This window comes from Rousettus aegyptiacus, unplaced genomic scaffold, assembly GCF_014176215.1.
Source record: "Rousettus aegyptiacus isolate mRouAeg1 unplaced genomic scaffold, mRouAeg1.p scaffold_m13_p_7, whole genome shotgun sequence".
NCBI lineage: Eukaryota > Metazoa > Chordata > Mammalia > Chiroptera > Pteropodidae > Rousettus > Rousettus aegyptiacus.
In genome coordinates this window covers 6,785,127-6,799,989 of record NW_023416310.1, presented here as the reverse complement: position 1 = coordinate 6,799,989, position 14,863 = coordinate 6,785,127, and the positions used below count along the sequence as shown (strand labels likewise).

Here is a 14,863-nt window from a genome sequence, read left to right as displayed (position 1 = left end):
CATTTGAAGGCTTATATCTGAATTCTGGCTGAATGGTGGCATTACTTTTTTTTTTCTTTTTCTTTTTGCAATGGACTTACAGTCCGGACATAAATTCACTTATCTAGGTGAATGCCTCCTTCTGAGAAGCTGCTGTGGTTCCAGCTTATGGCGTGGAGAGCTGGTCTACACTTCGGTTCTAGGCATGCTGATTTGCATGATTTTTCAGTATGCAGATCAGTTCTGGGGTTGTCTCAGTTAGAATGTGAGGTTCAAGGCCAAGATCTCATGTCTTTCAGTTATATGTATGTTAACGTCTTTTAGTAACTTTAATTTCTCCCTCTTCTACAGGCATCTAATTTAGCTGGTGATTTGAGCTATGCCATTGCCGGGCTGATATTTTTAGAGTATAAAGCAAGTGCACAGTGGTCTGCGGAACTCTTAGTCATCAATTACCGAGGAGAACTTAGGAGTTACCTCGTAAGGTAATCACCTACTTCATTTAGGAAGACCTATTTGAAATAATGTTTGTTCCTCCGGTTTGGTGTCAGATTTTTTTTTTTTCCACAGAATTTTATTATGAAACATTGCCAATATATTAGGAAGGTTGAAAAAATTGTGAAATGAAAACTCTTTTACCTTGATTTAAATTCTGTTAACATTTTACTAAACTTGCTATGTCACGTTTCTATCCATCCCTCTGTCCAGCCATTAATCAGTCTTATTTTTAAATGAATTTCAGAGTTAGGACCCAGCTACTTTAGCATGCATATCATTAATTAAAGTTCAATACCTGGTTATAGTTTTCTTTCTTTCGATATAAAATTTTCATACAACGGAATGCATAGATTTTAAGTGTGCCAGCCAGTGTGTTCAAATGCATACAGTTGTGTAAACCTCTGAAGATGCAGAGCCATGCCGTCATGCTAGAAAGTCCCCTCAGGTCCCTTTCTGGCAAATCTCTGTTGCTCACCCCCAGAGCAACTGCTGTTTATACTTTTCTCTCATAGATTAGTTTTGCCGGCTGTAGTAACTCACATTAACAGACTCTCGCTGTGTACTATTTTGTCTGTGTCTTTTTTCATTCAGCATGCTTTGAGATTCAGCCATGTTTTGATGTGTACCAGTAGTTTATTCCATTTTATTGCTGATTAGTATTTCCTTGTTTGACTATCTCACATGTCTCAGTGTGGGTTTCTAGAACAAAATACCATGAACTGTGGTTTATCAGCAACAGAAGTGTGTTTCTCACAGTTCTGGTGGCCGGAAGTCTGAGTTCAGGGCGCCAGGTTGGTGGCTTCCGGTGAGAACCCTCTTCTGCCTCGCAGACCCCCCCTTATGTCCCCACCTGGTGGAGAGAGCGAGCCCTCCGGCCTTATTAGGGCACTGAGCCCATTCGTGAGGGCTCTGTCTTTATGACCACATCACCTCCCAAAGACCCCGCCTCCTGACACCCTCATGTTAGCATTAGAGTTGTAACGTATGAGTTTTGGGGAGGATGCAAACATTCAATCCATGGCTAGGGGCGGGGTCACCAACATTCTGTCCATTCCGTGATTTATCCTTCATTTATCGATGGACTTCTGAGTTTCTGGTTTGGAGCTCTAGGATCATTCTTGTATAGGTCTTTAGGGATATATATTTCCATTTCTGTCGGGTCGGTATCTTTGAGTGGAATGCTGAGTTATAGAGTATAGTTTATTTTTATAAGAAGCTGCTAGACTTTTTTCTAAAGTTTGCATATCATTCACATTCTCACTGTAATGTCTCAGAGTTCCGGTCGTTTTACATCCTCAGCAGTATTTGGCATTATCAGTTTTTTAAGTTAAAGACATGTTAGTGGGTAGTTAGTGATCTTACTGTGGTTTAAAGGTATTTATTGTTTCTTTTTGACCTTCAATTTAGTGTTGGAACAAATCAGAGCTATCGAGAGAGTCACTGCTTCAACTTTGGTAGCCATTATGCTCATGGGATCAACACAGCCGTCTACCATCCTGGCTACAGGTGAGCCGCCATGTTTGGAGGAGTATGGGGTGGAAATGTTGGCACGATTTTATAGAGAAGAGATCGTCCATTCCGATTCTCATTTTGTCTTCATTTTCTCCTCTTGTGCATAGTTATCTTAAATATCTCTGATATTGTTTAGTCATCTTCTGAACATTCCTGCTCATCCGTGCAGCTGCCTGGGCTCCGAGCCAGGTGGGGCACTGAGAATGTTCACTGTGGAATTTCTTTTTACTCTCCACATCTGAAATGGGTATAATCCCTAAGTCTTACCATTGCCGAGAGAACTCTTACTGTGTATAAAGTGCCCGCGCACAGAAGACATTGCCGATTCCCTCTTTCCTTTCTCGTAAGTAGGGCCGCATTGATCGTTGCACGGTTGCTTCCTGTGGATAAGGTCTAGTCTTCATGTGTGCCGTTGCTCTCTGTATTTACCATGTCGTTTGAGGGTTACTTGAAACTGGGCATCTTCTACATCCAGCAATTTCTTCCCTTTAATTTTGTTATTCAAGAATAACGTTTATACATCTTTTATAAGTTGACCAAGCTTTTTGGTTCTCTAAATGGGAAGAATATCGAATTGTGAGCCAGACAAACCTAGCTTGAGTTCTGAATTTTGAGACCTACTCTGTGTCTCTTTGCAAGTCCTTAAACTTTCTGATTCTCAGTGTACTTAAGACTTTTTGATTGAAAATGTATACAAGTTTTGTATGCTGTTCAATCATAGGTCTGAATTGATAATAGACTTTTATTTTATTTGGGACATAGCTGAGGTCTCAAATTCTTAAGTGGGAAATAATATATATACATATGTTATAGATATGCATATATTTGTATCTAATGTACATATCCAATGTCTAATACACTTTTCTCTGTTTAAATATGTGTGTGTATAGTGTGTGTGTGTGTGTGTGTGTGTGTGTGTGTGTGTGTGTGTGTAAACTGGATGCAAGCTAGAGAGGAGTGAGGACCTTAAAAGGGTACAGATGGAGCAATGCGGAGATCCAGGTAAGGGAGATATTCCTTCCTTGAAGGATCAGGGAAGTTTGGCAGGTGGCACTTGCAGAATGGTTAACCATTGCTTCGGAGAATGGTTATGATCTGAGCATGGTGGGCGTTCCAGACAAAATGAGTGTGAACAATGACAAGAGGAAGGCAGCTACAGTGGATTTTTGGGAAATCGCAGGTGGTGTTAGCTTCGCTGATGCTGGAGGGCAGGTGTGGGAGGTGAGGACAGGTGATGGTCAGGTGGGAGGTAGAATGCTGGGAAGATGGCTGGAAGTCATAATTGGGAGCATTCAATGGCAGCTTGTTCTTCAGGGAACTCAGATGTTCGAGCTGAGGAGATGTGGTCGATCAGGTATGCTTTGAGGAATGTTGACTCAGTTGGGAGCTACTGGAGGCTGGTGACTCATGGATGATAATGTTCTGGTTCAGGCCACAGGCAGCCTGGGCCTATACTTTTTCTTTCATAGAATTGCTATTCCATGTCTGTGCACATTTTGGACACTGCTTATGTACTTTTATATATATATATATATATATATATAAATATATATTTATATATATTTATATATATATATAAATTTTTTTTTTCTGTTTTGCTGTGTAAATCCTGTATCTCCCATTAGAATGTCAGATACTTGCAGACAAAGAATGTGTAGTGTCCATCTTTTAACAGTCACATCATCTAGCATAAGAGGTCTTATTCCCTCTCCCTTCGGGCCGCTTGGATAAGTAATCCTAATTTCCCAAGTGGCGGAGAAAAATTGTTTCTTTTTTCTTCTGTTTCATATTCTTCTCCATCCCCTGCTTTTCTGTTTCATTTTTCTTGTCCCTTTTAAAAGAAGTGTATTTTAATCTTAATCCTTTGCTGTTTTCATTTGTTTCATTTATTTCACACTGACTCCATTGTCTTGATTTATTACAAAACTCAATATTCGATTTTTTTTTTTCCTGGTAGTATTTCAGGAGGGTAAGTGGGGTTTACTTGGGACCATAGGCTTGAAATGATCATACACTAGTTATTACATGATAATGACTTGTCATAAATCAGATTACATTTATTATTCTTAAGACTTTCAGTTTTTGGCCCAGGATCTAAGCAAACCGAAGGTGTTTTGTGGGGCACAGTCTCTAAATAGAAATTTTGGAGTTTATGTTATCAAGCCACAGAAGGGGGCCCTCTCCTGGCTTCTGCATCATGCACAGCGCTTGGTGGCAGTCAGCTGGAGATGGATGACTGCGCTACAGTTTCTGAATGGGAATTGTTATAAAGCAAGGAGTATGTGTAAGCGCCCCGTCGTGCATGACAAAAATGTTGCCAGGTTGTTTATATTTTCCATTGTATGTGTGTGTGTGTGTTTTTTTAAATGAAAGATGCTGAAATATTCATCACATTTTTATTTATTTTTGGTTACTCTTGTAATGTGAGCCTGGTATTTGGCATCCACAAGGATTTTATAAATGTGAAATAAATCAGCCTGAGTGGAGCTGGGATAAATTGCAAATATACAAACTCAAGGTTTTATGAAATTTATTGTTTTGCCTGATGCCGTGAGCACTGTTGAGGAAGAGAAATCGAGGTGGTAAAATGGGTAATATAAAACAAAAATTAATTGAGAAGCTTTGGGATAAGCTCTATGGATTTTCTGAATTTGATGGGTTTTTTGTTTTTTGTTTTTTTCCCCCTGTATCTTAACTCACGGCCTAATGAATGTATTTTGGTCTTCCCAGACTCTTATATTCCAGTCCTGACCCCCCTCTGACAGCCACCCCTTAGCACTCTCTCGCCTTCTCTTTTTGGTTCTTAGTGTTCTCTTCGTTCTGTTAATTCGGGCTTACATTGTGCCCTGGTTTCAGCTAAGAGGAATCTCTTACCTACTCTGCATTCTTGGAGAGGCAATACTAGACTTTTGGTCCAGGTGGCACGGTGCTTGGGGGCGGAGATTCAGAGGGAGCACCTGCTCTCCAGGAGTGTGTGCTCTGTGTGGGGGATCATGTATTCACGAGGGCACTCGGTGTGGGCTGAGTTCAAACTCAAGACTTATTTGTGTACATATTTGTAAATGATATTGCTTTCAGCAGTATACAGAATTTTTAAAGGTTTTATTCCAAATTTCCCTGTAAATTTCTACAAGAAATCTGACTTATTCAACTTTGAATCTCTAGCAGTTCCTTGATAACTACACAGTGATAATTACTGGCATTCAAAGGTAATTTCTTTTAGACCCTCATTTACATCTCACTAAAGGCAGGATAGAAAACAGGCCGTCTTTCTTGGGCCCCTTTGAAAAGCCACCATGCTCAGACTCCTTGGTGACTCTTTGATACTGATTTTAAGTGTGTAATTCAGTGATTTTTAATATGTGTATGGAGCTGTACAACCACTGTAACATCAGTTTTAGAATATTTCCATTACCTCTAAAGATCTCTCATGCCTGTGAGTTTTATGGAATGTAAGTCGTCTCACAAAACTAATAAGTAAAGGAGCGAACGAGAAAGAAGACTCTTTAAACAGGCTTTCACATGAACATTTTTATTGTATTAAGGAAGATACTCAGGTTTATGGTCATGTTTTGTACAGTTTATGCGGAAGAACCAGGATTGATTAATGCACGTCGTGCAAAGGCAGAAGCCAAGCATTTGGATGATTAAAAGATTTTTTTCTCTTAATCAATTTTTTAGGCTCAGTACAGATTCCACAGAAAGAGCTTTGGACAACTTTTACAGGGAATAACCGAAGGTTTCACATTGCCTCAGAGTAGATCACAGTCAGATTGCAAAGTCCTCTGGCTGAAGAGGAGGCAGGTAGCTATCTTCCCCCAAGAACGCGCCTCAGGGGACCGCTTGCTGCTGTGCTCGGAGGGAGAGCTCGGAAGGTGGACTGGGACAGTCTTTAGGAAGCGGTCAGTTTAAGGGAGGCTGAGATGGGCCTCCTTCAAGTAATGGCACGAGGAAGCAGTAAAATCGGTACACATGTGCTTCATGTGTACCGAGTTGGTCATCTCATGTGCGTTTCTGATTTCCCCTATGCCAGACCTGAAGCATTTTAAATGCACAAGTCCTCTACACTCATGGGATAAAGGGAGTGTTTCAAATAAACAGGTGGCACTTAGCGGGGCGGTCAAAAATATTTGGTGTGTGAATGAGCTCTCAGGTGACATAATGCTAATTCTACTGGCCCAAAATGGAAAGAAAACAGTCTTGGGTGTAGGCTGGCAAGGGATGCAGCAGAGCATGCAGGTGGCCATCATCTTCATACATTGCTTCTGTCGAGGGAAGTGCAGGTTGGTCCCATAAATGTTTGATCTTGTGGAGAAGACAGTGTTGAGAGCTCCCTGCCTCCAAAAGTGTACCCAAGGACATGGGCAAAATTTGTTTTCCTCCTGTGAAACGTAAGTTCTATCTAAACCTGTGAGATGCTTTTTGAAGCCAGTCAGTGGACTTCCACACCCATCACATTGCCATAAAATTGCCTGTCTTTCTTTCTCTTCGGTTCCTAAGGTCACATGTTTTCTGATGTGTGGGAAGATGCACTGAGTTGACAGCTGGCAGAGCAGATAGGTATAAATTGCATTGTAAATTTTTCACAAACCCTAACTACATCAGATGAATGGATTTATGAAGAATCGTTTCTAGAAAGGCAATGCAGCCATGGTCATTGCTGATTGTCTGCCATCACTGTGAGAGAGTGTGTTTGTCCTGTGGTAACATGGGGCCATTGGCCTTTGAGAGATTAATGTGCAGCCTGGTACCTGAGAAGTGTGAATGTCGATAAGCGAGTTGGCCTTATATTAAGGAGTTTTTCATTTTGCTTCTCACTTTCTCATTCCTCCAGAATGAGAAGATTCTTCTTTCTGTAAGTTGGGGTTGGTTTTTTGAAGGGGAATGAAGAGGCACTGTCGTCTGTAGCGATCACTAGCTTGTCTTGGTGGAGCTGGAAACCCCTAGAATTGAATTAAGGGACTTCTGAGCTTCATAGACTAATTATTATTTTTTTTTATTTCATAGACATTTTTTTTTCCTGGAGAGGCAGGGAAGTGAGTCTTGGCTATATCCTGTGACTGGTTTTCATCCAGAATATGTTAACAGATAGATGTATGTGCCTTAAAAATATCTTGGTCCTTAGTAGCCTTCAGCTAGCCATCTTTTAAGTAGAAGATAATGTTGTATTATTTGGCCTTCTTTGGCCTAGCATTGAAAAACATTAAATTATTTGGAAACCAGCTTTGACCCATCCCTCACTTCTACATTTGGAGATTCTTTGATAGGTGAGGTGAATTCTCATTATGGTCCAGTTACATTTAAATAGGCCTTCGAAGATCTTCATAATTTTTTTAATCTGTTCAGCTGGTAAATCATAAATCAGTCAGTTAACCGATCAGTCTCTCTACCCCTCCCCGCCCCACTCATCCCCTTTTAGAGTATTTTGGTTGTAGTTTAACTTGATATAAATGTATATGCTAGTAAATTTCATTGATCTTAAGCGGGATATTTTGTTTATACTCCCCAATCCCTCTGTAGAGATTTGTGGAAATGCAATTTTAGGGAATAATTTGGGCCTGATTTAATTTCTTCGTAGACTTGGAGTGATGCTAGCTGTCGTGGATGCCACTTGGGAGTAGAGCACTGAAAGAAGACCATCGAGTTATTTTTAACTTATTTGATAGGAATGAAGGAATGATGCTTAATGACGTTTTACAGACAGATAGAAAATTAAAGGTATATATTTTTGATATAATAGAATGTGTACTGGGTTAGGGGACAGGAGACCAGAATTCTGTTTCCGGTTGCGCTGTTCTGTTATTAGCTATGAAGCCTCAAGACAAGTCATTCTTTCTGGACCACATTTTACTAGCACTGCACTGGGCACAGACGGTAGATGTTGTTTTAGTAAGCTGCTCAGGTACTAAGGATGCCTAGTATAGACTACTGGCATTTATTGGAGGAAATCGTAGTGAGAAGTTTGTAGCAAGCATTATGGAAAGACCCACTGTCAGGGATACTGGAATAAGTAAGGTTCAATAGAGAAGGGGTTCAAAGAGAAGACGTTTTTCCTGAGCGAGCAAATTTGAGTAGGACTTTAAAAATTACACCTCTGGTATTAGTGTAGAAGGTGAGAATTTGGTTTCAGAAACTGGGCAGGATACAAGATAGACATGATACGTAGGTGGGCCAGATAGGTGGATGCTGACCAAATTGTGCTGTTGCAGTGGGGTTGCTTAAATCCATCCTAAGGATTGGGAGGGGATTAAGTCTTTAGATGATGACCATTGGCATCAGCTATGGATTGAGGAAAGGAAATGGGCAAGGACATCTAAGAAATCTAAACTAACTTATTCGATAGTATTATTGACATTCTGTTTGCTAGGCTAATGGTTCTTAACAAGTTGTGGACAACAGACTCAGCTACTGAGAATTAAAAAACCTGCATAACTAGCCTCTACTCTCTAAGGCTTGATCAGGTGTTTGGGGGATGGGATTCTAGCATCTGTTTTGATAAAAGGCATTCCACCCCTTGAGAATCCAGTGCTAAGGCTCTGGGAAATTAAATAAAATGAATGGGAGATAATCTTTGCCTTTGAAGTTGCCGTTGGGGTTGAGGGGCTTGGCGAAAAGGGTGAAGGTGTAAAGAAGTACAAATCAGTAGTTGGTGGATGGTCCCGGGGGTGGGGAGCACGGCACAGGGCATGCAGTCGGCAGTAGTGGCTAGCGGGGTGGCAGAGTGATTGGGATAGGAGCGTCGCCGGCCTTCCCCTGGTTATGGCCGCCTACAGTGCTGGGTTGAGAAGCGCTGTGGAGCCAGGTCTGAGCCCATCAGGAGCCGACTGGTGTGTGGCACGGGCATCGAAGCGGCAGCACCGGGGGTTTTTCTTCTCTTAGCTGGCCAGATGAGGGGTGGGTGGGGTGTGTGTGTGTGTGTGTGTGTCTGAGTGTGTGTGTGTTAACTTAATTTTCCCCCCCCGTGTTCATTGCTAGGAATACAGTTGATTTATGTATGTTGATCTTGTATCCTACGACCTTGCTGAACTTGATTAATAATTCTGGTAGATGCTTAGAGGAATCCTTTGGCCGTTTTTCCTCTTAACCTACTCTGTGTATTCTTTATGGGCAATTTAACCAAAGTCATTTAACTACTTAAATGCATATGTGATAGCTCCCAGGTCTGTATCCCGTAAGTCACTCCTAGGCCACAGAGCTGTTTATCCACCTGCTTACAGCACACCTTTCATTGGATAGCTAGCCTGCGAGTACCTCATACTCACTATAGTCTAACCGTATGAATCATATTTTAACTCCAAAGGTACATTTTCTCCTGTATTCCTGAATCATGTTATATAGCATTTTCACTTGGCCGAAACCTGAGATTTACTGTAGCTAACTCCCTTAACTTGTTCTTTTAAACCTATAAAGACTTGTTGGTTGTTATTCTCTAATATATCTCAAACCCATCTCCTCCTCTCTATTTTTGCTGTTATCCTTACAGTTCAGACAGCCATTACTTCTTATCTAATTCATTGTCAGGTCTGTTCCTTGCTTCCTATCTGATCCTCCTCTAATTTGTTTTCTGTTGTGTTTCCAGCAGGGAATGCAGATCTTAAAATACAAGTCTGAAGCTTAAAAAATCCTTCTCTAATGTCCTTCAGCCATTGGGATAGAGCTATCACTCCTTAGTTTAGTATTTAAGGCTTTTTATAGTCTGGCCTTTTAAGTTTCCTGTCATAGTCCTTCATGTTTCTTTGCTCTAGACCAATGATCAGCACACTTTTCTGTAAAGGGCGAGATGGTATTTGTTGGAACTGCTCAACTTCTCCATGACAGAGTGAAAGCAGCCAGAGATAATACGTAAATGAATGAGTATGACTATGTTCCAATAAGCTTTATTTACAAGAATAGATGGTGGGCCAGATTTGGTCCAGGGGCTATAGTTTGCTGACTCCTACCAAGGATAACTCTAGACATATGTAAATTCTTGCATTTCTCAAAATGTCTTTGTTCTTTAAAGCCTTTGTGGTTTTTTCCTCTGCCTGGCATGTCCTTGTGGGTTTTCCCCCCCCCCCTCATCTGTCTGCTTTATAAATGTTTGGTTGGGCTGACCCTTGAGAATCCATCTCTGTGTCGGTAAGAAAGAATACATTCATTTTATTCAACAGCGTAACCTCCTTGAGGGCAGGCTTCCTGTCTTAGCACTGTATCCTCGGTGTTCACTACAGTGCTTTGCATTGAAATAGTTGTCAGTAAATTTTGGTTCAGTTAATGTTCACTTGGCTTTGTCAAAACATATGAAAAAGGGAAAAATACTGATACACTGAGTTGCAGACTCCACGAGGGCGGGACCTTCATGTGCGTTATTCGTAGCTCTGTTTTCAGCACTTAGGACAGGTGCCCAGTAAATATTTGTTAAATAAGTGAATGAAAGCTTGACTTTGACAGAATTAAAATTTAAGAGCTCACATTGAACAATCGTGTGCATAGAAGGCCTGAAACAGGTTTTTGTAAACCTTTCGTAGATGAAATCACAGTCTCATTAACCCACAAGGCTGTACATTCCTTCAGGGCAGGGAAAATTTGGTTTCTTTTTACAGTATTTCCTACACAGCTAGCACAGAACCTTGCAAAGTTTAGGCACTCCCTAAATTGATACTGAGTGGACTTACCTTTGCAGTTAACATTACAATTGAGGACATTGACTTTATATAGAGTTTTTATTAATTACCAGATACTTACTGAATTCCCATCTTCACAATTCTATAAGATGTAATTATAACTGCTCTTCTGTAGATGGAGAAAGTGAAGTTCTGAGAGGTTAAGAAACATGACGACTAAATGATAAACTCATGTCTTCTGATTCCCATGCTCAGTAAGGCTTTCTCTGTTCCAGGGGTGGGCAAATGATGGCCCGTGGGCCAAATCTGGCCTCTTTGTATGGCACGTGAGCCAAGAATGGATTTGACATTAAAAAAAAATTTTGAAAAAAATCAAATAATATTTTATGACCCATGAAAATTATATGAAATTCAAATTTCAGTCCATAAGTGAAATTTTATTAGAACATAGCCACACTTTAAAAAAACATATTGTCTATGCTTTTTTGCACAATGACAGAAATGAGTAGTTATAAAAGAGACCATAAGGTGCACAGAGCTTAGGATATTTATTATCTGTCCCTTTATGGAGGATGTTTACTGACCTCTATTCTGTGCCATCTAACCATCTGAGTATGGGCCCAGTTCTTCTCGGAAGGTATAAAGTAAGGAGTATTGAACTTTATAGATTTTTGTATACCTCTTGATTCTAAATTCTAAATTGTATTTTAAGGAATTTATAACCAGGTACCACTCAATTTTAGATACATTAAATACCTAATTATCAAATTGCTAGGAAAAAGCAATCTTATTACTGAGCTAATCAGTCTCCGATAGTACTTTCTCCAGCCAAGAAAAGTTCTCATGTTTTCTTTAACAACTAGCCATTGAGTAAAATCAGTGATCCTCAAGCATGTGTTGACTAAACAGTGTGATGCTTCATAATTTGAGTAACAGTGAACTGTGTCCTCCAGCGGTCAGCTTACAGATTCCAGCAGAATGTAAAGCTGTGCTTCTCAAAATGAAGGAATGAAGCCCCTGCACCAGCAGCTTCGGACTCACTGGGAGAGATTGTTAGAAATGCAAATTCATGGCCTCCGCCCTAGACCTACTGCGTCAGTCAGACCTGGAGGAGCGGCCCGGCGTGCTGCGCTTGTATGAGCCCTCCGAGAAATTCTGACGCAGAGTGTTTGACATCCGTCGATGTGAAGATTCACAATTATGTATATTTTCTTCTTATAAGCTTTTTAGCTAACAAATAAAAATAAATAGAATTCTAAATATTGAGCTAGTAAGATTTTTGTAGTAAAGAGTATTAAAGATGCACTCACATGAATTAAAATTGGGAACATTTCAGTTATCCCAAGAAAGGAACGGCTTCTAGCTGTGAAGTAACAGGTTTTGAGCCATACTTTGCCAGGCATGACTTTAAGCACTTTTTAGTTTCGAGACATGCATTTTTTTTTCCCTTATTTTATTTTATTTTTTTACCTCCTCGCTGGTCGTATGCCACAAGCACTCTGCTCATTGGGCTGAGTACTCTCAGAGTCTCTCTCCCTCTATTATTTAAAACTTTCCCCCTGGCTTTAAGGGAGTCCTAAGCCGCCGGATGGCAGATCTCCCAGCACTTGCCGGGTGGGAGAACCTCCCTAATAAACCCTTTGTGATCGTTCTTGGGCGCGATCTGCAGTGTCACGTTTGGCTCTCCCAGTTTGTCGGTATGACGCACGTGTGATGCTTAGGGGCGCGCTTCGCGTCCCCGCCTTCTTGCCCTCCGATGGCATTGCCCACCCCCTTATTTCTGTTCCCTGTTCTGCTCCCGCTTCCGCCTTTACTCCTGGTCATTTTGTTTGTTCCTCCTTTTGTTTTTCGGCTCCATCAGTCACGGTTTATATTTGTTGTCTGATAACTATGTTCCCGCTTTGAGTTTTAGTCTCTTAAAATGTCAGAGCTGGCAAAGAGTTTCATCCATCATGTGGCTTAGCTCCTTCATTTCTCAGGTGGGAGGACCGGAGTCTGGGAGAGGTTAAGCCAAGGACAAGGACTGTGTCTTATTTATCTTCGTGGCCCCGCGGTGAGCAGATAGATGCTTGTTGAGTGAACCAGCTCTGGCAAATGCTGTGAAGGATACAGACACAGTCTCTGCGCCCAAGTGGCTCCAAGTTTAGTCATCGAGGCATGATTTAAATAACTTATTGTATAGGCAGCAGAAGGGAATGAGTGCCTGGCGGGGGGGCAAGGTAAACGAGTTCGAATTATTAAGGACCCCTTTGGACTTTCTTTCCTACTTACCCTGCTTGCCGTTTATAGTTCAGAAACACTCCCTGCATTTCCCATCATTCTCTGAGCACACCATTTATAAATTGATAATCAAGTTTCCTTGGCTTAGAATGTTCTTTACCTGATCCCTTCTTCTGTCTGGGAAATCATTCGAAGGATAAACTTTTCTCTGGTGTTTCCCAGAGGAGTGTTCCTTGGCCTCTTCCTCCACGCAGGTATCTGGCCTTTAGGCTGGTTTTGTGCCTAACTGAACGCACAGGTCGTTGAGTCCTGTGCAGTCGCGGTCTGTGTGGGCTCATCCTTTCCCCCGGAGTGGACCGTGCTCGTCTTCATTCCCGGGTGTGATCGTAGGCCCAAGGCCACCTGAGGAGAGGGACGTAGGACGGAATGTGTGCCCATAACCAGCACACCATGGTCGACACTGATGAGCTGGGAGAGCTGAACATGACTCTAGAAATGGATTCCAAGAAGAGTTATAAATGGGTCATTAAGACGGGTCTTCAGTTTCTCAGCATGTTCCTCATTGCTTAGCACACAGTTTGCATTTAGTAAATATCGATGGGATGTAGAGAATTTCTTACGATTACATAGTTCCTTCGTTGGCAAAGGTACCTGATACCTTTGATTTCTAGACCTGTGGTTTTCCTATTTTCCACAAAATTTTGAAGTAAAAGATCACTGGGAAAGTTTATGCCCCCCGTGCCCATTGTTTTTGTTAATGAGAAAGAAATAAAGCTTTAACCTCCCATATATCATAGTGTAGAGAATTTAATTTCTACTATAGAAATTCTGCTTTGCTTTATATCTTTATCAAATAATTTATCAAACAATTGCTTCAAAACGTGATTCTTGAAGTCAGCACTTAAGAGCCAGATACTCCGCACAGTGAGGGAGGCACTGGTTAACGCTGCGTAGATGTTCTCGGCCGAGGAGCTTACTGCAATGGAAGATAACAGCAACACGTAAATTATTTTCTATGGTATTGTCTGTTTCTGGACTTAATTTCTACAAAAATTTAATAGTCCTTTTGGTAGTAAATCACAGAGTGCTTAAGATATAACTAACCATTAATGTATAAACTGTCAAAATGTCACAAAGCAAATTATTCACATAATTTGGGATACCGTATCTTGATGTTCCTCTCTCTAAGTTAAAAAAAGAGAAAAAAGTACAGGACTAATGTAATGAACATCTAGGTGGCTACTACCCAGACTTGGCAAACATTAAGATTTGTTACATAAGATGTGTGTGTATATGTACACACAAACATATAGATAAAAGAGACAATTATACAAACAAAATTTCCTCCTTCCATTCCTTTGTCTCACTCTTCCCCTTTCTAGAAACAATTGCTCTCATGATTTTGGTGTGCGACCTTCCAAGATATATTTATATATTTGTTCTTTACATTGTGTAACCTTCTCTGAACAATTTGTTGAAGTTATTTACTTGTGCCTTTTATACATTTAAAGTACTTCTAATTTTCCTGCATTATAGTAATGTACAAAATATTCTTTTACCAAGAGATGAATATACCTGTGTAAGAATATACGTATGGTCCCCTCAGAACATAGTTCGCGAGCTTGTTCAGCACGTGCATTTATTAGGCATTGTCATGTCATGTGATTCTCCAAAACGATTGCTCCGGTCTTACATGTGGGTCATGAGAGTTACTGTGGATTTCTCCCCTTGTGACTTGCTAATTTGTTGTCCATTTTTATTTTGGGCCGATTGTGAGGCATCTTTATAGATCCTGGCTGCTAATACTCTGTTAATTTTATGTGTTATAACTAACCTCTCTTAGTGTATGGCTCGTCTTCTCACATAATGTATAGAAGATTTGGAATTTAGTGTGGTCCAATTCAGAGGAGAATGACTTAATGATACTAGGGTGGGAAAGTTTATAGGTCAAGACGCCAACTCGTGAAAAGAAAGATCATCGGTGTGAATTGAGTTGGCTCCTCTTCGAATCCTGCTTTCCCATGTGAATTTTCTTTGCTTAGTTCCAGCAC

At 40.7% G+C, this 14,863-nt stretch overlaps 1 protein-coding gene across 3 annotated transcripts in view; it reads left to right on the top strand.

Annotated features, from left to right (window-relative positions):
- NBAS (NBAS subunit of NRZ tethering complex) overlaps positions 1-14,863 on the top strand; it is a 258,704-nt gene that overhangs the window by 37,869 nt on the left and 205,972 nt on the right. For all 3 annotated transcript variants that reach the window (XM_036224652.1, XM_016144790.2, XM_016144791.2), the window contains 2 exons: positions 331-464; positions 1,885-1,983. In XM_036224652.1, coding sequence (XP_036080545.1) covers positions 331-464; positions 1,885-1,983 — 233 coding nt within the window. The remainder of the gene's footprint in view (positions 1-330; positions 465-1,884; positions 1,984-14,863) is intronic.